General features: G+C 45.9%; 1 protein-coding gene across 2 annotated transcripts in view; it reads left to right on the top strand.

The window, feature by feature from the left end:
- The window catches only part of ATP6V0A4 (ATPase H+ transporting V0 subunit a4), a 79,555-nt gene that overhangs the window by 23,908 nt on the left and 29,509 nt on the right, over window positions 1-26,138 (top strand). For both annotated transcript variants that reach the window (XM_068277339.1, XM_068277340.1), the window contains exons 4-10: window positions 9,257-9,354; window positions 10,639-10,764; window positions 11,466-11,563; window positions 11,994-12,120; window positions 12,208-12,290; window positions 23,569-23,662; window positions 24,817-25,029. In XM_068277339.1, coding sequence (XP_068133440.1) covers window positions 9,257-9,354; window positions 10,639-10,764; window positions 11,466-11,563; window positions 11,994-12,120; window positions 12,208-12,290; window positions 23,569-23,662; window positions 24,817-25,029 — 839 coding nt within the window. The remainder of the gene's footprint in view (window positions 1-9,256; window positions 9,355-10,638; window positions 10,765-11,465; window positions 11,564-11,993; window positions 12,121-12,207; window positions 12,291-23,568; window positions 23,663-24,816; window positions 25,030-26,138) is intronic.

The following is a 26,138-nucleotide window of genomic DNA, read 5'->3' as shown; positions in this document are numbered from 1 at the left end:
GAAGAAGTGTCTGCTGGGGAGCTGCCAGTCTGGGGCTGCGCAAGCAAGCAGCGCACGCATGTCGCTCCCCTCCTGCACGAGTGTGTACGGCAGGAGTTGGGAGCACATGGCCCGTGCCAGCAAGCCGTTCAGCTGCCGCACGCGACGGCTGCTGGGAGGCAGAGCCCTAACCACCCCCTGGAAGGACTCGCTCAAAAGGCTCTGGCGTGGCCTTTTGCTGGCACGGGAATCAGCAGACACAGCAGAGGAGGCCACTGAGGACTGGCTGCCAGAACAGGCCTCAGTGTCGGCGGCAGGAGTTGCAGAGGGGGGAGGAGCAGTGCGTTTCCGCACTCCTGCTGGTGCTGCTGGAGGAGCAGGAGGGCGGGTGGCTGCTGTTGCTGCTGCTGCTGCTGAAGGCTGTGCAGTGATGGGTGTGGTGCCACTGCCAGCACCAGATGCCTTCAGCCTCCGGAACTCCTCATGCTGGTGGAAATGTTTCGCAGCAAGGTGGTTGATGAGCGAGCTGGTGCTGAACTTTAAGGGGTCTGCACCTCTGCTCAACTTCCGCTGACAGTGGTTGCAAGTGGCGTACTTGCTGTACACTGTGGGCATGGTGAAAAAGCGCCAGATTGGTGACAAAAACAACCCCCTACGGCATGGAACCGCTGCTGCCTGTCTCCCTGTGGTGGTTGGGGGGGGGCTTGGGTGCGGCTGGTGGTGGTACTGGCAGATGCTACTGCTGCTGCTGCTGAGCCTGAGACACCAGCAGGCTGGGGGACCTGCCTACTGCTGCCAATGCTTGCAATGATGCGCCTCCTTGCAAGGCCCACAAGCGCATCCTCCTCCTCCTCCTCCTCAGAGCTGCTGATGACGACATCCCCTGGAGCTGGTGGCACCCAGTCTCTGTCTGTCACCGTGTCATCATCATCCTCCCCCTCCTGAAACATGTCCTGCTGGGATGATGACCCCCCAAACTCCTCTCCTGATGCATGGATGGGCTGCTTGACTGTCGCCACAGTCTTGCTGTCCAATCCCTCATCCCCTAAAGTGCCCATCAGCATCTCCTCCTCCAAATCGCCAACAACAGCAGACAATTGACTCATCATGCCTGGGGTCAAAAGAGTGCTGAGTGACAGGTCGGCGACTGACGGTTAACTGGCCTCCTCCCCAGGCCCTGCTGGGCGGCTGCTGCGAACAGGGGTGGTGGTGGTGGTGGTGGTGAGGGTGGAGGCCTCGGATGCAGAGCTGATGGCGGGCTGCTCATCCTCCGTCATCAGTTGCACCACAGTGTCTGCATCCTTTTCCTCAATGGGACGTTTCCGACCCGGCTGGAGGAAAATCGGAGCAGGTGCTACACGCTGCTGCTGCTGTGTCTCTGCAGCGTGAGTTGCAGATGCTCCTGCTGGGCGGCGCCCAAGGCGTCCACGGCCAGTGGCTATAGGAGGAATGTTAGCCACTGACGCTGCTGCTGCGGAACTGTGCATGGTGGCGCGGCCGCGCCCGCGGCTTGCCACAATGCTGCTCCCTCTCCTCCGGATTCCCTTGCTGCCCTTCCCCTTGCCCAAACCGCCCTGGCTGCCACTTCCAGACATCTTCAATGTTTTGGGCGTAAACACAAAAGTTTTTTAAAAGGGCGGGTGAAAAGTGGGGTACTTTAATGGAGTGGGTTGGTGGGCGAGGTGACTTGAGTGAGTGTCTAGTACAGTAAGTAAGTAGTAACAGTCAGGAAGTACAACTAGAAGTTACAATAATCAGTAGTAATAATCACAAGGAAATAGAGTGTGTGTACACTACAGACAGTGAGTGCATGCACGCGCAAACACGCGCAGGAGCTAGCCTATGAACAGTGACTGAGTGAGTGTCCCTACTACAGTAAGTAAGTAGTAACAGTCAGGAAGTACAACTAGCAGTTACAATAATCAGTAGTAATCACAAGGAAATAGAGTGTGTGTACACTACAGACAGTGAGTGCACGCACGCGCAAACACGCGCAGGAGCTAGCCTATGAACAGTGACTGAGTGAGTGTCTAGTACAGTAAGTAAGTAGTAACAGAGTCAGGAAGTACAACTAGAAGTTACAATAATCAGTAGTAATAATCACAAGGAAATAGAGTGTGTGTACACAGACAGTGAGTGAGTGCACGCACACACAGGAGCTAGCCTATGAACAGTGACTGAGTGTCCCTACTAGTACAGTAAGTAGTAACAGTAAGTACAACTAGAAATTACAATAATCAATCAGTAATCAGAAGGAAATAGAGTGTGTGTACAGTACACAGACAGTGAGTGCACGCACACGCAGGAGCTAGTAGCCTATGAACAGTGACAGTGAGTGTCCTAGTACAGTTACAGTATATAACTATTCAGAAGGAAATAGTGTGTGTACAGTACACAGACAGTGAGTGCACGCACACGCAGGAGCTAGTAGCCTATGAACAGTGACAGTGAGTGTCCTAGTACAATTACAGTATATAACTATTCAGAAGGAAATAGAGTGTGTGTACACTACAGTACACAGACAGTGAGTGCACGCACACGCAGGAGCTAGTAGCCTATGAACAGTGACAGTGAGTGAGTGTCCTAGTACAGTTACAGTATATAACTATTCAGAAGGAAATAGAGTGTGTGTACAGTACACAGACAGTGAGTGCACGCACACGCAGGAGCTAGCCTATGAACAGTGACAGTCAGTGAGTGTCCTAGTACAGTTACAGTATATAACTATTCAGAAGGAAATAGAGTGTGTGTACAGTACACAGACAGTGAGTGCACGCACACGCAGGAGCTAGTAGCCTATGAACAGTGACAGTGAGTGTCCTAGTACAGTTACAGTATATAACTATTCAGAAGGAAATAGAGTGTGTGTACAGTACACAGACAGTGAGTGCACGCACACGCAGGAGCTAGTAGCCTATGAACAGTGACAGTGAGTGTCCTAGTACAGTTACAGTATATAACTATTCAGAAGGAAATAGAGTGTGTGTACAGTACACAGACAGTGAGTGCACGCACACGCAGGAGCTAGTAGCCTATGAACAGTGACAGTGAGTGTCCTAGTACAGTTACAGTATATAACTATTCAGAAGGAAATAGGGTGTGTGTACACTACAGTACACAGACAGTGAGTGCACGCACACGCAGGAGCTAGTAGCCTATGAACAGTGACAGTGAGTGAGTGTCCTAGTACAGTTACAGTATATAACTATTCAGAAGGAAATAGAGTGTGTGTACAGTACACAGACAGTGAGTGCACGCACACGCAGGAGCTAGCCTATGAACAGTGACAGTCAGTGAGTGTCCTAGTACAGTTACAGTATATAACTATTCAGAAGGAAATAGAGTGTGTGTACAGTACACAGACAGTGAGTGCACGCACATGCAGGAGCTAGTAGCCTATGAACAGTGACTGAGTGAGTGTCCTAGTACAGTTACAGTATATAACTACAATACAAAATACAATCAATCAGTACTAAAGGACAGCAGAAATACTGGTATAGATGAGAAATAAACAGAGGACAGGAGAGAACAGCTGCCCACACAGGCAAGGCCCTGAGGCCTAAAGCTGTAAGCCTGCAGCAGCTGTCTCTCTCTATGTAACACAAAAGCTACTAACTAAAATACAATGTCTATCTAACTAACAACAATATAGGTGTATATAGGAGGTGTATGTGAGCAAAAACGCTAGGTAAATGACCACAATAAAGCTCTTGCTAAGCCAACGCACAAAGGAGCAGATCTCTCTCTCTGCAAAGTCAGGCAAGGACCGAGAAACGGAACATGGCGGCCGCTATTTATAGGGTAGGGGCTGGCCAGGGTCCCCCTCAGTGATTGGCTGCCGTCAGAGGGCCTGGGAGCCCTCTGATTGGCTCTAAGGACATCAATCTGGGCTATGACGCTATTCCAACTCGGTATTCGAGCTCGAATAGCGCTGTTAGCTCGAATAGCGCGAATAGTGAATGGGCTATTCGAGTTCACTCGAATAGCCCATTCGAATAGCTCCAGCTATTCGGAGCTCGAATACCGAGCTCGAATAGCTGAAAAAGAGCTCGAATATTCGAGCTACTCGAATATTCGAGCTCTGCTGAGCACCACTGGAACCCATGTACTCACTAGATTCTAAGCTTAGGCAGCTCTGAATGGCCAGCCCGAGTTCAATGTAGCGTGTGTATGATGGTTAAATGTAGCCTATTGTACTCCGCTATGTGCCAGTGCCACTGTAAAGAATGCTCAAGAGGCCCAGCTGACCCCGGAGCCCTTCACTTGAATTCCTTGTCAGGTTCGGTTTTAGTGTTATGTATATATTTGTGTAACACAAGCACTTCATGATTGTGAGTTAGGTTGTTTCTGAATTGATTTAGGGTTAGGGGGATGAGATAGTGATTTTAGAAACATTTACAGAATTATTTAGCATTGCTCTAATAGTTTAGTTGGGTTTCAGCTCTGGGAACAGGGGTGAGCCTGGGGTGCCTGGCACCTGGGTGCAAGATTTTCTCTGGCGCCTATGGGAGTGGTTAAATTAACCGCGCCCAACCACATAACCACACCCATGTCCTGCCTAATCACACCCACACCTTCCACCTCTTTACGCATGTGTGCGATACCCCATTCCTACCCCTCTTCCATGGGCTTGCTCCTGGCTGGCTTTGGCTGCCTGCCAGTCTGCTAGTCTCTGGACTGACTCAGGTTGAGAGGCTCTGCGAGTGCGACGCAGTCACACACTGCGTATTTATGGCTGCCTGCGGCCACCCTACTCTCGCTCGCTGTCGTCGGCTCCTCCCCCCGCCAAGCCCAAGCATGAGGTGGGCTGCCTGTATCTTTCCCGTTGCGCTGCGCAGCCTGCCAGTGTTGCCAACCTTTCACGTTATTTTTTACTGACAAATACCTAAAAATGTACTGACAAAAGATTATTTTTACTGACAAAATTTCCCCACTAAATGCACATAAGAGACAGCGTTTCACCAGTAAATGCACGTAATGACAGACAGCTTTTCACCAGTAAATGCATATAATAAGAGACCGCTTTTCAACAGTAAATGCACATAATAAGAGACCGCTTTTCACCAGTAAATGCACATAATAAGAGACCGCTTTTCACCAGTAAATGCACATAATAAGAGACAGCTTTTCACCAGTAAATGCACATAATGACAAACAGCCAGTGTCCCCAGTATATGTAGCCAGCCTGGACCCCCTTTAGGCAGTGAGTGACAGGGAGCCCCTTTAGGCAGTGAGTGACAGGGAGCCCCTTTAGGCAGTGAGTGACAGGGAGCCCGTTTGAGCAGTGAGTGACAGGGAGCCCCTTTAGGCAGTGAGTGACAGGGAGCCCGTTTGAGCAGTGAGTGACAGGGAGCCCCTTTAGGCAGTGAGTGACAAGAAGCCCCCCAGCCGCCGCCGCTCCCCCCTCACCTTGCAGACCTCAGGATCAGCGGCGAGCCGACCAGTACGAGCGGGCGCCAGACGCACCCGCTCTATATGCGGAAGTGATGTCACTTCCGCATATCAGGGCGGGCACTGGGTCCTAGCGCCCGCACGATTGGTCGCCATCAGTGAGTGACAGGGAGCCCCTTTAGGCAGTGAGTGACAGGGAGCCCCTTTAGGCAATGAATGACAGGGAGCCCCTTTAGGCAGTGAGTGACAGGGAGCCCCTTTAGGCAGTGAGTGACAGGGAGCCCGTTTGAGCAGTGAGTGACAGGGAGCCCGTTTGAGCAGTGAGTGACAGGGAGCCCCTTTAGGCAGTGAGTGACAGGGAGCCCCTTTAGGCAGTGAGTGACAGGTAGCCCCTTTAGGCAGTGAGTGACAGGTAGCCCCTTTAGGCAGTGAGTGACAGGGAGCCCTTTATGCAGTAAGTGACAGGGAGCCCCTTTAGGCAGTAAGTGACAGGGAGCCCCTTTAGGCAGTGAGTGACAGGGAGCCCCTTTAGGCAGTGAGTGACAGGGAGCCCCTTTAGGCAGTGAGTGACAGGGAGCCCGTTTGAGCAGTGAGTGACAGGGAGCACGTTTGAGCAGTGAGTGACAGGGAGCCCGTTTGAGCAGTGAGTGACAGGGAGCCCGTTTGAGCAGTGAGTGACAGGGAGCCCGTTTGAGCAGTGAGTGACAAGGAGCCCGTTTGAGCAGTGAGTGACAAAGAGCCCCTTTAGGCAGTGAGTGACAAGGAGCCCCCCAGCCGCCGCCGCTCCCCCCTCACTTTGCAGACCTCAGGATCAGCGGCGACCCGACCAGTACGAGCGGGCGCCGGACGCACCCGCTCTATATGCGGAAGTGATGTCACTTCCACATATCAGGGCGGGCACTGGGTCCTAGCGCCCGCACGATTGGTCGCCGCCTGATCGAGGTCTGAGTGAGGCGCCAGGAGGGATGGGGGGAGCAGCGGCGGCGGCCACAGGGACGGAGGAAGTGGCGGCCACAGGGGGTGAGCAGCGGCCGGGCGGCGCCTGTCAGAGGCTCGGCCCTGTCTGGGAACAGTTTTATTGCTCCAAAAAACCTTAACCCTGTAGGATATCAGTGATTAAACCTGAGGTTAATGCAGATATTGCAATACAAGTGGGAGTATTTTAAGGAACTTTTGAGTAAAAGTTGTTTTATACCAAAGTGAATTCTCCATGCAGCCCTCAAATCCCACCTCCACACCTCTCATTGACTGCTCTCTAACTGCCTTCTCCCCACTCTCTGAACATTCTCTCTCCTCTATAATATCCAAAGCTCATCTAACCACCTCTCCTTTGGATCCTATTCCTTCCCATTTCATTCTGCAGCTATCCTCATCTCTCATGCCTGCACTAACATGGCTATTTAACCTGTCCCTCTCCACTGGCATATTTCCGTCTCCACTCAAAAATGGTGTTATGACACCACTACTTAAAAAAAACATCTTTAGATCCTACCACACTTGCCAACTACCGCCCAGTGTCACTTCTCCCATTTGCATCCAAATTCCTTGAACACCATATGCATGCAGAATTAAGCCATTATTTATCTAACTCCCTACTTGATCAGTTACAGTCTGGCTTTCGCTCTAACCTCTCCACCGAAACTGTCCTTATTAAAGTGGCCAATGATCTTCTTACAGCTAAATCCAAAGGTCAATTTTCCATACTCATCCTTCTTGACCAGTCATCTGCATTTGATACTGTCGACCACACCTTACTCCTACAAATACTTTCAAATGTAGGAATAAAGGGCCTCGCTCTCACATGGTTATCTTTCTACCTCTCTGGAAGGTCCTTCACATTCTCTCACTCAGATCAGATCTCTTCTCCTCATGCTTTGCCTGTCGGGGTTCCTCAAGGCTCTGTTCATGGTCCCCTCCTCTTTTCCATCTACATGCACGGTCTTGGTGACTTAATCAACTCATTTGGGTTTCAATACCACCTGTATGTAAACGATACACAACTATACCTCTCGGTCTCAGACCTTAACTCCCTCCTCAAACGTATTCCTGACTGCTTGTCTGCTATATTCTCCTTCATTTCCTTTCGCTTCATAAAACTTAATATGAGTAAAACAGAACTAATAACTTTTCCACCGTCTCTGTCCACCTCTCTGCCTGAAGTAACTGTTAATGTTAATAAATGTTAATAACACTCCCATAACTTTAGTTCCCAAAGCACGGTGCTTGGGGGTGATATTCGACTCTCTCTCTCTCTCTCTCTCTCTCTCTCTCTCTCACCACTTGAGGACCCACCCTTTACCCCCCCTTAAGGACCAGCGCTGTATTAGCTGATCTGTGCTGGGTGGGCTCTGCAGCCCCCAGCACAGATCAGCGTGCAGGCAGAGCGACCAGATCGCCCCCCTTTTTTCCCCACTAGGGGGATGATGTGCTGGGGGGGTCTGATCGCTCCTGCCTGCCGGGTGTTGCAGCAGCGCCGTACAATGTAAACAAAGCGGATTATTTCCGCTTGTGTTTACATTTAGCCTGCGAGCCGCCATCGGCGGCCCGCAGGCTATTCACGGAGCCCCCCGCCGTGAATTGACAGGAAGCAGCCGCTCGCACGAGCGGCTGCTTACTGATTAATCAGCCTGCAGCTGGCGACGCAATACTGCGTCGCTGGTCCTGCAGCTGCCACTTTGCCGACGCACGGTATAAGCGTGCGGTCGGCAAGTGGTTAATCCTCCTGTTCACTCCATAACCACCAGCTCCTGCCATCTCCAACTCCAAAAACATATCTCGCATCCGACCTTTTCTCACTCAAGACACAACTAAAATGTTAATACATGCTCTTATAATATCTCGTCTGGACTACTGCAACATACTACTTTGTGGACTACCTTCTAACAGACTGGCCCCACTCCAGTCATTACTGAACTCCGCTGCTCGTCTCCTTAATCTCTCTTCTCCTTCATCTCTCTTCTCGATCTTCCTCTGCTGCCCCTCTTTGTCAAGCTCTTCACTGGCTGCCAATTAACCAAAGGATCCAGTTCAAACTCCTAACCCTAACCTACAAAGCTCTCCACAATCTCTCTCCCCAGTACATATCCTCACTTATTTCCAGATACAAACCCAATCGCAATCTCAGATCTGCACATGATCTTCTGTTGTCCTCCTCTAGAATTACCTCCTCACATTCACATTTACAAGATTTTGCATGCCCTTCACCCCTCCTCTGGAATGCCCTCCCACAACACATCCGTCACTCGCCAACCTTTGTTACGTTTAAACACTCTCTAAAAACTCATTTGTTCCGACAAGCATATGCGCTACCTTAGGCCACTTCCCTTTGTCCTAAGGCCAAATTGCACTCCTACTAGGTATCCTAAAACACACTGCCTCTATATATTTGTTGTATACTACCCATTCTCTTGTCCCCCCCCCCACCCCCATTCCCTTTAGATTGTAAGCACGCAAGGGCAGGGCTCTCTCCCCCTTTTGTGTCTTCGAAATCATTATACATTTTATTTATTATGTTACTTTTATAACTGTCATTACCAATTCTGTATTTTGTATTCTGTATCATTTTTTTTATTTTGTCACTAATTATGTATCTTGTACATTGGTGTAGACTATTGTCTGTATTATTATGTACCCCATGTTCGTTTGTTACTTTGTACAGCGCCACGGAATGTGTTGGCGCTTTATAAATCAATAATAATACTGCAGACCAGTCTCTTTTTTTATTGGTAACTGTTCTGTGAAATGTCTTCCGCTAACTTAGCTTCAGTCCCGATAAATTCCAAGTGCTTTGTGGACATATCTAAAAGGATGAATAAGATGTAAAAAAATGTATTCAGGGCTCACGTTGCATTGTGTGTCAAGTCTGAGTTTTTTGTACTTCCTGTAGGCTTTTTGGAATGTGAAATGCAAAATGATGAGATTATAATACACAACCCTGAGAAGCCCCCGCAGACACCTCTGCCCCGAGAGATGATAGACCTGGAGGTAAGTGGTAGGTTGGGATGGGAAAGGGGAGGGTCGGTAGGTATGTAGGGATTAGGGATGTTATGGAGGAATAGTGGGGATGAGGGGGGCCATGAAGAAATGGGTATGTGGCACAGTAGGTGAGGCTGGGGGTGAGGATGGTAGATAAATAAGTGGGTGTAGGCAGTTATTGGGAAAGGAAGGTTAGCAGACAGGAGTTTATATGGGGATAATAGGTTTGGGAGAGGTCAGGCAGGCTGGGAGTGTCAGGGTAGGTAGATGGATATACAGGAAGTAAGACTAGTGGGTATGGAGGAGGTGGAGAGTATGTAGATGGTTATAGTGAAGGGAAGCTGTCGTTTTGCGCAGAGGACCCTTTAATGCTTGCTCTGGATGCTTCTGCAAGCCTCTTGAGCTCCTCACATGTCACTTATAGTTTTGAGTTGAGGATTGGGGATAATAAGTAAATGGAGATGAAAGCAGGGGACATGGGTGGGAAGGATGTTAGATTGGTAATGAATGGTAGGTGTGAGTAAAGATGAATATGGGAAGGTTACCTAGGGAGGTAGGTGAAAGTAGAGATGGGTAGGTATGGAAGATGATAGACTAGACAAGGAGGTAGTTGGGGGTGGAGGAAGGTAGGTAGAAGGAAAAGTAGAGGTGGGTCACATAGCTAGATAGGTATGTGGGGTGGGGAAGGTAGATATTTAAGTAGGTGAAGTAGATAGGGAAGTAGGTGAGGATCACCTAGGTAGATTGATAGTTTGGGGGGAAAGTAGAAAGGGTGGTAGAAGGGGTAGTGGAAAGCAGATAATGAGGTAGGTGGCAGGTGGGGGGAAGTAGATAGGGTGGTAGCCAGGAAGATAGGTAGGGAAAGTAGATAGTTGGGTTATGCCGTGTAGACGCCTTTGATGGATATTGCCCGTTGGGGATCAGGACCCGATCCCCTTGGGTGACATCACTGGGCCAGGCTGCACAGATGATGTGCTGTAATGCAGGGAGGTGGAGGGACGACGGAGCAACATGCGTGACATCGCACAGCGGGCAAGGGCACTGCATAGAGAATGGGATTGGCCATCGCGGGGTTTGTGTTGATCTGCTGGCCAGATTACTTGAGAGTCAGGGATCGCCAGCCATTGTACACACACCTGATTAATGGCTGAGGCGCCTCAGCAGACTTAAGTCAAGTGTGTGTACATAGGCTAGTACTAAGGCAGGGGTGAAGGATGGTAGATATGGAGGTGAAGAAGGTTTGTTGAATGGATGAAACCTGTCCCTGACTCTGTGTTCCCCCTCCTCTACCAGACTGGGCTGGAGAAGCTGGAGGGTGAGCTGCAGGAGGTGAATCGAAACCAGCAGACACTGAAGCAGAACTTCCTGGAGCTGACAGAGCTCAAACATCTCCTGAAGAAGACACAAGATTTCTTTGAGGTTAGATTTTGTTCTCTGTGACAACCCTGAGCTGTAGAAGGAAGATCCACCTATCACGGTGTCATACTAACATCCACAATGCATTGCTTCATTCTGGCCCTGATTTACTAAGATTGGAGAGAAGTAAAGACTCGTAGGATCCAACTAAGATTGTTTTAGAAATTCCTTGCTGTTAGATGGCAATAGGTTGCAATCATCAGATAGGATATCTCGGACAATTGTATGGATTTCTAAAAGGATATGGAAATAGCAATAATGCAATTCTAGAGCAACAGTTGTAGTTCAGAATGCTTATAATATTTCCAGGTAGTTATGGATTTTTTGCAAAAAAAAATCTTACTGCTGTAACTGCACAATTGCTATTTCACCCTCCTTTAAGCAATTCTTACTATGTTTTGATATGACACAAATAAGGGTTGCGTATTTACCACTTAGTAACAGTTTGCTGCAGATTTGCTAAGTCACATAGGGCCTGATGAAAATCACAAAGGCTTTCCCCCAACTGGTCCTAATAGACTGTATTAGAGACATTAGGTTGTGATGAGATCCAATGTCTACTAAAGAACTGCAGACAGTGTCAGCTCTGTATAAATATGTAAAATAAGTCATTCTAAACGAGAAGCCTAATATTCTTTATTTCTATCATTCACTGTTCTAGATTGTTATTCCATTTTGGTAATCTCTGTATTCTTTCTCTCCAGGCAGAAGCCAATTTGCCAGATGACTTCTTTAATGAGGACACCAGCAGCCTCCTGGAGCTCCGGACCGTCCCCACTGCTGCTGCTGCAGGAAAGCTTGGGTAAGCTCTACTGTGCTGATTTCTATAGCAGCTCTCTGTGCAGCACTGGCCAGCCCAGTCCATGACTGATCACCGTTATGCAGCTTGAAAGTTGACCCATCGAAACCTGCCAAGGTGGTCTATTTTAAAGTTGCATAAAAACTTTCCTAATTTCACATCCACTTGGAATTATTTGCATCTCATTGCCCAACCCTTAATGAAACCTGTCTTGCCAGGAGTCCTACTTTATTATTTACTAATTTTACTGTAAGATCTCTTTAGTCTCTCCCTCTGAAAACATATGTGTAATCTTCCTTTAACATTATTTTTTTTTGCGGGACGCCAGAGGGTTTTAATGTTTAAAAAGGTGACCAAACCAGGTGTGGGGTGGTGAAGTTTGATCTGGGAATTCAATGTCTGATCCCTGTTCCATGATGTGCTCTTGTCTCAGGTTTACGGCTGGGGTAATCGGGAGGGAGAGAATGGCGTCCTTTGAGAGGCTGCTGTGGAGGGTCTGCAGGGGGAATATTTATGTGAAGTACAGTGAATTGGACACCACGCTGGAGGATCCCGTCACGGTATGGAGTGAAGGCTAAATGATTACCAGCAATGCTTGTCTTTCATGTCTCTGGCTGCACATTAAACCTCTTCTCACCTTCCCCCAGAAAGAGGAGGTGAAGAAAAATGTCTTCATCATCTTCTACCAGGGGGACCAGCTGAAGCAGAAGATAAAGAAGATCTGTGAAGGGTGAGTGACAGCTTCGGCAGGTAGAGGCCAGCTGCCACCTGACTCTCATCTTTCCTTTAGCTGTTTCATATTTATCTGCAGTTTTGTATGTGGACAGGCTGAAAGAAGATATTGGATTATATCCAAAAATATTTTAACAAAAGATTCTTTTTATCAAACTGTAATTAGATTAACGTTTGATATTCATATCCTAGTGAACAAAAAATGTGAAAACATTAATATACAAAGCAGATTAGTTTACTTATGGTGTAGCAGTGCTGGGCCGAAATTATGCATTAGCGTAATTACGCATCGTAATTCACTACAAATGCACCGTAAGCGTTACGTGTAAGGTTACGGTATTACGCGTAATTGATTACGCGTAGACCGTAGGTTACGTTATTACGCGTAACAAATTACGCGTAAGGCAGTAAACTCCCATTGAAATTACACAGTCTGCCGTAATCTCGTAATATTACGCTCCCGTATAATATAAAAAAGCCGCCGACTTTAAGGGTTAATAGCAAAGCCCCCTTAAGTGCTAAGAGCCTCAAATTTGGAGAATATATTAAGGAGATCAGAAGGAATAAGAGGAAAAATTTTTTTTTCAAAAAGACCTTATCGTTTTTGAGAAAATCGATGTTAAAGTTTCAAAGGAAAAATATATACATTTAAAAACCCGCCGACTTTAACGGTTAATAGCAAAGCCTGCTTAAAATTTAGGAACACCAAATTCACAGGGTATATTAAGGGGATCAGTGGGAATAAGAGGAAAATTTTTTTTTCAAAAAGACCTTATAGTTTTTGAGAAAATCGATTTTTAAGTTTCAAGGGCAAAAATGTCTTTTAAATGCGGAAAATGTCAGTTTTTTTTGCACAGGTAACAATAGTGTTTTATTTTCATAGATTCCCCCAAGTGGGAAGAGTTTTACTTACTTCGTTCTGAGTGTGGGAAATATTAAAAAAAAACGACGTGGGGTCCCCCCTCCCAGACCTCTTTAACCCCTTGTCCCCCATGCAGACTGGGATAGCCAGAATGCGGAGCACCGGCCGCGTGGGGCTCCGCACCCTGACTATACCAGCCCGCATGGTCCATGGATTGGGGGGTCTCGGAAGGGGAGGGGCAGCCAAGCTTTCCCCTCCCCCTCCGAGCCCTTGTCCAATCCAAGGACAAGGGGCTCTTCTCCACCTCCGATGGGCGGTGGAGGTGGAGGCCGCGATTTCCTGGGGGGGGGGGGGGTTCATGGTGGCATCTGGGAGTCCCCTTTAAAAAGGGGTCCCCCAGATGCCCACCCCCCCTCCCAGGAGAAATGAGTATAGAGGTACTTGTACCCCTTACCCATTTCCTTTAAGAGTTAAAAGTAAATAAACACACAAACACATAGAAAAAGTATTTTAATTGAACAAAAAAACATAACCACGAAAAAAGTCCTTTAATATTCTTAATTAACCATTAATACTTACCTGTCCCTTTAAAAGCCAGTTCCCCCGCAATATCCTCGGAAATATACTAATCAGTTACAATGTAACAAAGTTGTTACAATGTAACAACTTTGTTACTTTGTAACTCCACCGCACCCGACGTCACTCGCCGCTCACCCGCCGGCCGCTGCATACACTCTAAGTCCCCGCCGGCTCCCGCCGTCCACTCCGCCCACACCTGTCACCCATATACATGCTGGCACCCATGGGTGCCAGCATGTATATAGGTGACATGTGGGAGAGGCGGGGAGGGCAGCGGAGCCGGCGGGGACTTAGCGTCCTGAACCCGACAGAGCTCTGAGCTATATAGCTCAGAGCTCTCTAAAGCATCTTTGTATTTGGGCTCCAAGGAGCCCCATTGGTCCTTAGCAGACCAATGGGGTTCCTTCAAATCAGAAGGAACCCCATTGGTCTGCTAAGGACCAATGGGGCTCCTTGGAGCCCAAATACAAAGATGCATTAGAGAACTCTGAGCTATATAGCTCAGAGCTCTGTCGGGTTCAGGACGCTAAGTCCCCGCTGGCTCCGCTGCCCTCCCCGCCTCTCCCACATGTCACCTATATACATGCTGGCACCCATGGGTGCCAGCATGTATATGGGTGACAGGTGTGGGCGGAGTGGATGGCGGGAGCCGGTGGGGACTTAGAGTGTATGCGGCGGCCGGCGGGTGAGCGGCGAGTGATGTCGGGTGCGGTGGAGTTACAAAGTAACAAAGTTGTTACATTGTAACAACTTTGTTACATTGTAACTGATTAGTATATTTCCGAGGATATTGCGTGGGAACTGGCTTTTAAAGGGACAGGTAAGTATTAATGGTTAATTAAGAATATTAAAGGACTTTTTTCGTGGTTATGTTTTTTGTTCAATTAAAATACTTTTTCTATGTGTTTGTGTGTTTATTTACTTTTAACTCTTAAAGGAAATGGGTAAGGGGTACAAGTACCTCTATACTCATTTCTCCTGGGAGGGGGGGGGGGGTGGGCATCTGGGGGACCCCTTTTTAAAGGGGACTCCCAGATGCCACAATGAAATCCCCCCCCCCCCACTAGGAAATCGCGGCCTCCACCTCCACCGCCCATCGGAGGTGGAGAAGAGCCCCTTGTCCTTGGATTGGACAAGGGCTCGGAGGGGGAGGGGAAAGCTCGGCTGCCCCTCCCCTTCCGAGACCCCCCAATCCATGGACCATGCGGGCTGGTATAGTCAGGGTGCGGAGCCCCACGCGGCCGGTGCTCCGCATTCTGGCTATCCCAGTCTGCATGGGGGACAAGGGGTTAAAGAGGTCTGGGAGGGGAGACCCCACGTCGTTTTTTTTTTATATTTCCCACACTCAGAACGAAGTAAGTAAAACTCTTCCCACTTGGGGGAATCTATGAAAATAAAACACTATTGTTACCTGTGCAAAAAAAACTGACATTTTCCGCATTTAAAAGACATTTTTGCCCTTGAAACTTAAAAATCGATTTTCTCAAAAACTATAAGGTCTTTTTGAAAAAAAAATTTTCCTCTTATTCCCACTGATCCCCTTAATATACCCTGTGAATTTGGTGTTCCTAAATTTTAAGCAGGCTTTGCTATTAACCGTTAAAGTCGGCGGGTTTTTAAATGTATATATTTTTCCTTTGAAAGTTTAACATCGATTTTCTCAAAAACTATAAGGTCTTTTTGAAAAAAAAAAATTTCCACTTATTCCTTCTGATCTCCTTAATATATTCTCCAAATTTGAGGCTCTTAGCACTTAAGGGGGCTTTGCTATTAACCCTTAAAGTCGGCGGCTACCTAACATTGATCCATGCGTCAACTTTTCCGCTTGGCAGCATGACCTTACGCATTAATTGCTAGTAGGATTTTACGCGTAAACCAATAACGTAACAACCTGAATTACGGTACTCTTACGCGTAATTGCGTAAGGGCTATGCGTAATTACAGACATGTACCAAAATTGAATGTCTACGCCGTAAGCGTAATTCCGTAATGCGTAATAGCGTAAAATTACGCGTAATGATCCGTAAGCGTAGCTTTTTCCATTACGCCCAGCACTGTGGTGTAGTAGAATGCAGGTTTTCATTCATCTAGTGTTCTTTTTATTATTGTAAATACATACTTCATTAGCTAATCATAAGACAGCTTCATGGCGGACTAAATATCAATACAATACTATACAATACAATGACATTTGTAAAGCGCTTTTCTCCCATAGGACTCAAAGCACATAGATATGTCTCAGATCAATAGAGGATTGCAGGCTGGACTGTATTACAGAGGAAATAGTCAAGTGTTCATAAGTGGCAGACTTAACAGATGGCTGATCAGTTTTAGACTTCAATTCTTCCAGGGATGGAGATGTCCGTATAGGGTGTGGTAGGGAGTTCCGAAGTGTAGGGGTAGCGTGACAGAAGGCTCTGTCTACAAAGGTTTTGAGGTGGACTCTGGGGGTGACCAAGTTATTAGATCATTTTGATCTAACATTGCGGGGGGGGGGGCGTGATGCAGTTGCAATAAATCCTTCAGGTATCCAGGGGCCCAGATTGTGCAAGGATTTGAATGTCAATAAGCCTGTCGTAAACAGAATTCTCCATTTTATCAGTAGCCAGTGGAATGAGCAAAGGGTTGGTGTTATGTGGCAATGGAGGGGTTGGGTAGTTACCAGCCTTGCAGCGGCATTCTGTACTAATTGCAGGCGGAGCAGATCTGTATTTTGAAGGCCTATATAGAGAACATTGCAGTAGTCCAGCAGTGATTGGATGAAGGCATGAACTAGGGTTGGAAAATCCGCTGGAGGTATGAGGTGTTTAATCCTTGCAATGTTCCTTAGGTGAAAGAAGGGACTGTTTCGCAACAGCTGAGGTTTGATTCCTGAAGCTTAATTCCCCATCAGTCAGTACACCACGGCTGCGCACAAAGTCTGAGTTGTTCAGGTCTGAACTACCTATCCTTAGTGGTTCTGGCTGGCACTGGAGCTGCTTTGCTGTTGAGCATTGACCTCCAATAACAAGAACCTCAGTTTTGTCAGCATTTAGTTTTAGCTAGTTATTATTCATCCACTCCTGAAGCTCAGCTAAGCACATGTTTATTTGTGGGGTAGGGTCTGTGACACCAGATTTGAAAGATAAATATAGCTGGGTGTCATGAGCAGAGCAATTTGTCATGCCATGTTTTTGGACAATTTTTCCAAGTGTAAACATGTATATGGTGAACAGCAAAGGGGATAGTATCACGTTCTGGGTACACTTCAAACCTAAGTAAGCTTTAATGATGGTTCAATCAGTGAAGATTCCAAGGAGGTAGGTGCAGATCGAACCATACGCAGTATCATGTCACTAGGGTACTTCGTCATGAGTTCAAGCATCTTAGTGAAGCAAAATTGTCGTTGTGTGTGTGGGCCAATCTGAACCCACCTCCTTGATGGACTCATCATTCATTCTTACGGTCGCCATAAATCAAGCTATTTGGTGGACGATCGACCAAGAGACAGATCTCTCTCTGATCAGAGAGAGATCTGGTGGTTGCCCATACACCGCAGGCCGATTCCCCATAGATTTTCACATGAAATCTTTTGGGAATCGGCTTTGTGATGCTTCCTTGCCACCCCTGACTATGTCCCCCCAAAGGTTTTATGTGTCCCCTGGTGCACGTGCAATAAGATGCTTTAGCTGTCCAATGTCTGCTGTACTTCCACATTGGTAACCCATGTGGCTGCTGGCGTTATAGCACATGGGGGCTTCTGCGACATCACACATGTGCCACACATGCTATATGCCTGAATTCAAGCAGGACCTGAATGCAGAAGTATGGCATACAGAGTGGCGGGAGGCGTGACAGGTCAAGTTAATGCATAGGCAGCAGAGGGCACATATAACATTAGTGATGACAGCAGCTAGGGGTCTCGTCGCTCGCAATATCGCCCGCAGTTACCACCACGCACCTGTTTGATTATGTCAGCCCAATATTTCCTAGCATATCCAATTGATAAATTCAACCAATTTCAGGGCCGATCAGACATGCTTGTGGCGGCACTGATTTTATCTGATTTGACAATAATTATTGAATCGGATGGTTGATCGGCCGCCAAATTGCTAGCTGTATGGCTACCTTAACTCAACTTTGAAGTGTTTGCTCTCCTGCTTATGACGAATGGTTGCACAATAAACATGCAGCTTACATGGATGGTTCCTGTCTCCTGTCACCTTGTTCCCATTGAAAATTTTATTTAGATTTTTTTTTTTAATCTCAAATATGTTGAAGTCAGAGTATAGAGCTGTGATAAATAATACACTCTAACTTTGAGTTTTGGGGCCAGAAACGTGTAGTCTTATCAGTGTGCATGCAGCTACTGGATATCTCATCCACGACTTATATAGAAAAAAAAACAAGGAGGAGCTGCAGTACACCAGCTTTCTCTTTATCTAATAGAGCAAAAATTCAAAATAGTAGCAACAGTTTTCAGGCAGTTACTGCTCTGTATCAAGCTGACAGAAAATCACAAGGACAAGACAAGACACAGAACATTAATATCGCACTTTTCCCCTGACGGACTCAAAGCACCAGAGCTCTGTAGGCAGTAGCAGTGTTAGGGAGTCTTGCCCAGAGGCATAGCTAGGGCTTTCAGCCCCCTGGGACAAAGACTAATAATGCGCCCTCCAAGGTGGGCCCTGCGACGTGTCAAAAAAGGGACATGGCCACGCAACAGAATGTGGGTGTGGTAATGGGTGGGGCCAAATATACATGACCTTAGCAGTCGTGTAAAAGGTCTGCCATGTAATATGACAATACAGGTCACATGGCAATGGTTCCCCCAAAAAAGACATAATCTGGCAGCAGTGGTTTCCCCAACATACATATAATCTGGCAGCAGTTCCCCCAAAATACAGTTAATCTGACAGCAGTTCCCCAAAAATAGGTGCCCCCCAGTATAGGTAACCAGGTCTATAGGTGTCCCCAGTGCAAGTAACCAGGCCTATAGGTGTCCCCAGGACAAGTAGCCAGGTGTATATGTGTCCCCAGTATATGTAGCCAGGGGTTTAAGCAACAATGGGGCCCCAGGGCAAAGTAAACCTGCCCCCCCCCCCCCCCCCCAACTGATACCCCGGAGCAAAAATCGGCATTAAGGGACCGTTTTTTGCAGCTGGTATAGTCAGGGTGTGAAGACCCAATTGGTCGGAGCTCCACATTCTGGCTATCCCAGCCTGCATGGGGACAAGGGGTTAAAAAGTTACAGGAGGGGGGACCCCACATAATTAAAAAAAAATCCCCACACTCTAAACATAAAAAAAAATGGGAAAATGGGAATAATGCCAGGGATCTTCATACAGCCATATTGCGGCTGTATAGCGATCCCTGGCCAAAGCGCTGCGGCTGCCTATGTATGCCCTGGAAACCCCGTCAGGAAATGTATTGCTCTTTCTTTTGATACATGTAAAATTACACTACCGTTAGGTTTGCTACTAAAAGTGACATTTACCGCATTTAAAAGATACTTTTTTTCCTTTGAAACTTTAAAATCTATTTTCTCAAAAACTATAAGGTCTTTTTGAAATTGTTTTTTCTTCTTATTCCCAATGATCTCCTTAATATACCCTGCAAATTACAGGTTTCTAGCATTTAAGGTGGATTTGCTATTAACCGTTAAAGTCACCGTGTTTTTAAATGTGTATTTTTTTCCTTTGAAACTTTAAAATCGATTTTCTCAAAGTATAAGGTCTTTTTGAAAGAATTTTTTTCCTCTTGTAGCCACTGGAGGCCCCTACAGGCTCTGGTGCCCTGAGGCAATTGCCTCCTTGCCTCTATGGTAGCTCCGCCCTTCCAGGGGTATATGTGCCCAGTATATGTAGCTAGGGGTATAGGTGTCCCCAGTATATGTAGCTAGGGGTATAGATGTCCCCAGTATATGTAGCCAGGGGTATATGTCCCCAGTATATGTAGCCAGGTATATAGGTGTCCCCAGTATATATGTAGCCAGGTGTATAGCTGTCCCCAGGCTATGTAGCCTGGTGTATATGTGCCCAGTATATGTAGCCAGAGGTATATGTGCCCAGTATATGTAGCCTGGTGTATATGTGCCCAGTATATGTAGCCAGGGGTATATGTGCCCAATATATGTAGCCAGGGGTATAGGTGTCCCCAGGTGTCCCCAGTATACGTAGCCAGGTTTATATGTGCCGAGTATATGTAGCCAGGGGTATAGGTGTCCCTAGTATATGAAGCCAGGGGTATATGTCCCCAGTATATGTAGCCAGGTCTATAGGTGTCCCCAGTATATATGTAGCCAGGTGTATAGTTGTCCCCAGTCTATGTAGCCTGGTGTATATGTGCCCAGTATATGTAGCCAGGGGTATATGTGCCCAGTATATGTAGCCAGGTGTATAGCTGTCCCCATATATATGTAGACAGTGTGTCCCCGGTGTAGATAGGTAGATAGGTGTCCCCGGTGTATGTAGCCAGGGGTATAGGTGTCCCCAGTATATGTAGACAGGGGTATATGTAGCCAGGGGTATAGGTGTCCCCAGTTTATGTAGCCAAGGGTATATGTGCCCAGGGGTATAGGTGTCCCCAGTATATGTAGCCAGGGGTATATGTACCCAGGGGTATAGGTGTCCCCAGTATATGTAGCCAAGGGTATATGTGCCCAGGGGTATAGGTGTCCACAGTTTATGTAGCCAGGGGTATATGTGCCCAGGAGTATAGGTGTCCCCAGCTTATGTAGCCAAGGGTATATGTGCCCAGGGGTATAGGTGTCCCCAGTATATGTAGCCAGGGGTATATGTGCCCAGGGGTATAGGTGTCCCCAGTATATGTAGCCAAGTGTATATGTGCCCAGGGGTATAGGTGTCCCCAGTATATGTAGCCAGTGGTATATGTGCCCAGAGGTATAGGTGTCCCCAGCTTATGTAGCCAAGGGTATACAGGGCCGGATTTCTGGGAAGGCCACAAAGGCCATGGCCTAGGGTGATAAAATTTAGATAAGATCAGAAGGGCGGCAGGACTTGGAAAAATAAGAGGTTATATGTTAAAGTGAATCATCTCTTCTGATCTGCAGCGCAGCGCCATCCTCTCTGTATTGATGTCTAACTTCCAGAGTTCCCGTATTCCCTGCATATCTGATGGTGATTTAGTCCTCTGTATGATGGACATACATGCTGCTGTGTGAGAAGTGCCAGTTAACAGTAAAGCAGACAGAACTGCATTCAGTTTTAATGCACACATTCACAGAGGAATTTCAAGAAGTTTTGAATCAGGATGAATCCTGATTCTGGACTGTACAATACTCTACTGCTACAGAGGAATTTCAGCTCTGCTAGTTTCATCTCCCTTTCTCCTATAGCTGTCAGAATGACTCCTGTTAATGAGTTTCTCTTATCTAAGCCTAAATTTATGGTGTTTTATGTTTTTTTTTTCTTGCTAGCCAGGGATGTTTATGGCAGCAGTGATCTCCGCTTCAGTTAACTCTTTCTTGACTCCTTTTAAGATCAGTCTTTCTGTTTTAAGCACTAAATTGTCACTGTTTAAAAGACATCTACATCTATGGCAGGGTATGTAGTTTAGGATCATTCTTTTTACCTGTAGCAGTAGAGTATTTTACAGTGTTAGCCATCAGTGAAAGCAGAACGTTTTTAATCAGGATTATATAATTTATTGGCTAACTTGAAAGAAAAATATTTCTGCTTCTAAGCCTTCTTCTTCCTGTATACTGACAAGATGTTGTTTGCTACTTACTCTGTTTTGAATGGGCTTTTCTCCATTGCCTTGCCCTGTCACCAGTTTGTGGCTCTGACTGCAGCCAGTGGCACAGAGCACAAAGAAGCAGCGCATACTCTGTCCACTCATGCTCCTTGCAATTTTGCACTCCTGTCTGGATGTACCTAGCAGCTGAGGCCAGGAGTGTTATGAGTACAAGTGCTGCTCATACATTTATTATTTAAGTATTTATATAGCGCCGACATATTATGCAGCGCTGTACGGAGTTTATTGTCATGTCACTAACTGAGCGTCATTTCTGAGGTACACATGCCCAGAACAGTATTGGCTGCTGTGTACATTTGGGCAGAATTGTGGAATTACAGGGAGTATGAGCGCACAGAGCATGCGCTGCTTCTTTCTTGAATCGAGGGCAGAGCAGCACAATGGAAAGGAGCCCATTCAAATCAGTAACAACTAGTAAGGTTTTTGGACCAAGGCCGAACAATTTGGCGCCGACAAATTTAGGCACACCATAGACCGTCATGTGAATTACGGCTATAGCATCACTCAGAAGCTAATTTGGAAGGCAGCGAAAGACGGAGCCCAAATTGCTTAAAAACAGTGTAATTAAATTACGTCTTTCCCCACTATCCAAGTGTACCTGGATGGGAAATAGAAATTAACGTCGACGGGACTTGTTCAGGGCCTCAGTAAGTGCCGTTTTTATATGTATCCTTTTGGACAGAATGGAGTTGGGAAAGGGGTGGGTGGAGTGGGGGGGGGGCGGTTGGTGACACCTGGCCTTGGGTACTGGAAAGTACAAATCCGGCACTGAGGGTATATGTGCCCAGGGGTATAGGTGTCCCCAGTATATGTAGCCAGGGGTATATGTGCCCAGGGATATAGGTGTCCCCAGTATATGTAGCCAAGGGTATATGTGCCCAGGGGTATAGGTGTCCCCAGTATATGTAGCCAGGGGTATATGTGCCCAGGGGTATAGGTGTCCCCAGTATATGTAGCCAGGAGTATAGTAGTCTCCAGAATAGGTAGCCAGAGGGGTGGCAGCGCAGAGAAGGGGAAGCGATGGGCACAGCAGTGGGGAAGGGGGGACGTCTCCCCCCCCCCCTTTGGGCTCCGCCTCCAGATATGAGCGGTGGGCGGCGGCAGAAGACTTATTGTATGAATCAGGAAGTAGACACACTGCAGATTTATTGCAGGATTTGAATTGGCTGTAAGAAAGTTTCAAGGTTATTATGCTGTATCTTTTAGAGCAAAGAGGACGTTCTGAGTTCAGATACCAACAGGAAGTGAAATAATTAGTAATTGTCTTATGCTGGGAATACACTGTGAGTTTTTTGGCAGATAGATGGTTCGCTAGACAATTTCCGACATGTCCGTTCTGATTTTCGATTGTTTTTCTGATCGATTTCTCATAGAAGTGAACGGAAATCGATTGGAAAAATGATCGGAAAATCGATCGATCAGTAAATCTGCTGAAAAATCTCATTGTGTATTCCCAGCATTGAACATGATTTAAAGAGACAGTAACTGTAAAAAAATCCCAAAGAAAAAGTCCTTATGCTGGGAATACACAAGTTTTTTTTTTGACAGATTTACTTTCTGATTTATTTTCCGATCTTTTTTCTGATCGATTTCCATTCATTTCTATGAGAAAATCTAGCACAAAAACTATCGGGATCAAAACGGACCTGTCCAAAATTATATATCGAGCCATCTATTTGCCCAAAAAACTCATGGTGTATTCCCAGCATTAGTCACATAATCTTGCAAATGTCCCCTGATGATAAAGGGAAATCATTCCAATATACTGTAGAAAAAAAAATCATAGAAAAATCATAGGAATAAATAATGATCAAATTTGTTACTTAACCTTTAGGGAAACCGTGTATCTAGCGTGCATATCCAAAATACTTCCCTTCTCTTTAGAACTAAGACATAGATCTGGGAATGTAGTCAATAACAGTAAATTTGAGAACGTTATTTCCATGTCCCTATTCGATACAGTGTCTTGTAACTAGAAGTTCCAGTTTTTTGGACTGTAGACAAATCTATGTTGTGTGATCCTATTCCTGGCTTTCTGAGTAGTTTTGCTAACCGTTTATGTACATTTTTTGCTTTCCAGTTTCAAAGCCACTGTCTATCCGTGCCCGGAATCGGCATCTGAGCGGCGAGACATGGCGGCTGATGTAAACGTCAGGATTGAGGATCTAAACTCGGTGAGCGCAGGAGCATTCCTCTGTATCTGAGAGATTATACACCACAAAATATGCACCACAATCTTAGTGATGGGAAAGACTTTTATTTATTTTTCCTGGAAAGTATGATTAGTACACGGGACCCCATAGGGGAATTATCATATACTCAAGAAATGTTTTCTCAAATTTCTTCTTCTCTTAATCTACATTTTCTACTTTAGTTTCAAACAGTTTTATTAAGTCTTCACATGATTATGTTCATTATAAGCTCTAAAATGTAGGTCTAGATTATAAACATGGAAATAAAACAAGAACTATACTGTACATAGCTTTACAGTATGAGCAAAGGTGAGATGATATTGTACCACAATAGAAAAGTAGGTAACTATAAATCCAGTGAGGGGAGGTATTCCTGAAAAATATATAACCATAGCATTAGAACACAAACTGGACCCTTTGAGGCCCCCCCCCCCCCCCTTCTCAATCCAGGGGGTCCAAACTTCCCTGAAGTGAGATAAGGCATTGTTATAGATTGCAGCATTTTTTGTTAAGGGTTGTAGTGATTTCAGAGAGTAGTCTTGTGTAACTTATTTTTACGCTATCACTGCTATAAATTGAAATAATTTATGTTGGGTGGACTTTGCATTTTGTATTTTGAGTTTAATTGTTCCATCACAATGGGTTGATTTACTAAGGTCGAAGAACATAATTGATACAGCAAACCTGGACTGAATGTTGTAGTGTCTGCTGTAAGATGGCAAAAGCTTGCAACCGTCACCTGGGTCATATCCGTGTATGTATCGGAATATAGTGCTCAGTAAAAGGTTAGTAAATCGGTGGCTGTGCTATTACAGCCAAATGCATTCTCCACAGCCAGATGATAGCCTGAAGTTATTAGCAAAACATTCTCACTGCAAGCAATGCACCTGTCTACAGCTGGAGAATTACTGGTTTGCTAATTTTTCAGCAACTTCACCTTGCTCTGATATAACCCAGGCAATGGTTGAAAACCTTTAACAGGTAATTGCAGGTGATTTGTTAAAAGTCTAGTCCAAGTTTGCTGTATCACTTGTCTCCTTCTAGTGTTTTCCAGATGTAATACAGAAGCCTCAGGGTGTTGGAGCACATCATAAACCAAGAAGAGTCATCCGTCTGTCCACTCACTCTTCTTTCAGGTCATCACTCAAACTGAATCCCATCGCCAGCGCGTGCTGCTGGAGGCAGCTAAGAATCTCGGCAGCTGGAATGTGAAAGTGAAGAAGATGAAGGCTGTATACCATGTGCTGAACCTTTGCAACATCGATGTCACCCAACAGTGTGTGATCGCTGAAATCTGGTGCCCCGTGCCCGACAAAGAGCGAATCAAAAAAGCACTTCAGCTGGGCATGGTAAATATATGCTGTACTGCTGATGTGTTAACATGCTACTGAACTGAGCTTTAGGGGCCCAACCTAACTACAACATACTCCCGTCTCTGGATCAATCATGTTATACTATGCTGGGTGACGTATAGCATTTATCTATATTTCACCATAGCACTCATTACAACCAGGCACACTTATAGGGTAAATACGGACACATCGTTGAAGCATGTTGCATTTCTGATGTTTGGATGATTTGCATTTTTAGGGGCAGGTTTTTTCCATTGATGTTGCTTGTGGGATTTTTTGCAATTTTGCATAGTATATAATACACATTACTAAAACTCATGTTTCTTACACAATGAACTAATCAGTGTGCATATTATAATTATAATTTGTGAATATTCCTGCTGTTATTATTATTATTATTAGGGGGGGGTTCTAATAAGTTGTAGGATTCTGCATGTAAGATGGTGCTGTTTATGGATCATTCTGTGTTTGGTGATAGTTTGGTAAACAAATGATCCAGCACTTTTTAGGTGGTGGGACTTGCCTTTTCCTATTTTATCTGTCCTATAAAATATAACTTGGGTCTGAAAAGTCACTCCTGTAAAATATAACATATCTGGAAAACAGTGATGTAATTCCTGCTGAATACGACATATCTGGAGAGCAGTGATATCACTCCTGCAGAATGACATGTCTGAAGAGGAATTATGTCACTCCTGTAATATACGACATATCTATATCCCCTGCACAATATAACATTTCTTCGAGAGCATTGATATTGCTCCTGCGGAATATGACATATATCGAGAGCAATGATGTCACTCCTGCAAAATATGACATATCTTGAGAGCATTGATATAGCTCCTGCGGAATATGACATATATCGAGAGCAATGATGTCACTCCTGCAAAATATGACATATCTTGAGAGCATTGATATAGCTCCTGCGGAATATGACATATATCGAGAGCAATGATGTCACTCCTGCAAAATATGACATATCTTGAGAGCATTGATATAGCTCCTGCGGAATATGACATATATCGAGAGCAATGATGTCAGCCCTGCAGAATATTACATATATCGAGCAATGATGTCACTCCTGCAGAATATGACATAACAGTGAT

The sequence above is a fragment of the Hyperolius riggenbachi genome, chromosome 3, assembly GCF_040937935.1.
Source record: "Hyperolius riggenbachi isolate aHypRig1 chromosome 3, aHypRig1.pri, whole genome shotgun sequence".
In the NCBI taxonomy this organism is placed as follows: Eukaryota; Metazoa; Chordata; class Amphibia; order Anura; family Hyperoliidae; genus Hyperolius; species Hyperolius riggenbachi.
This window is presented reverse-complemented; position numbering and strand designations above follow the sequence as displayed.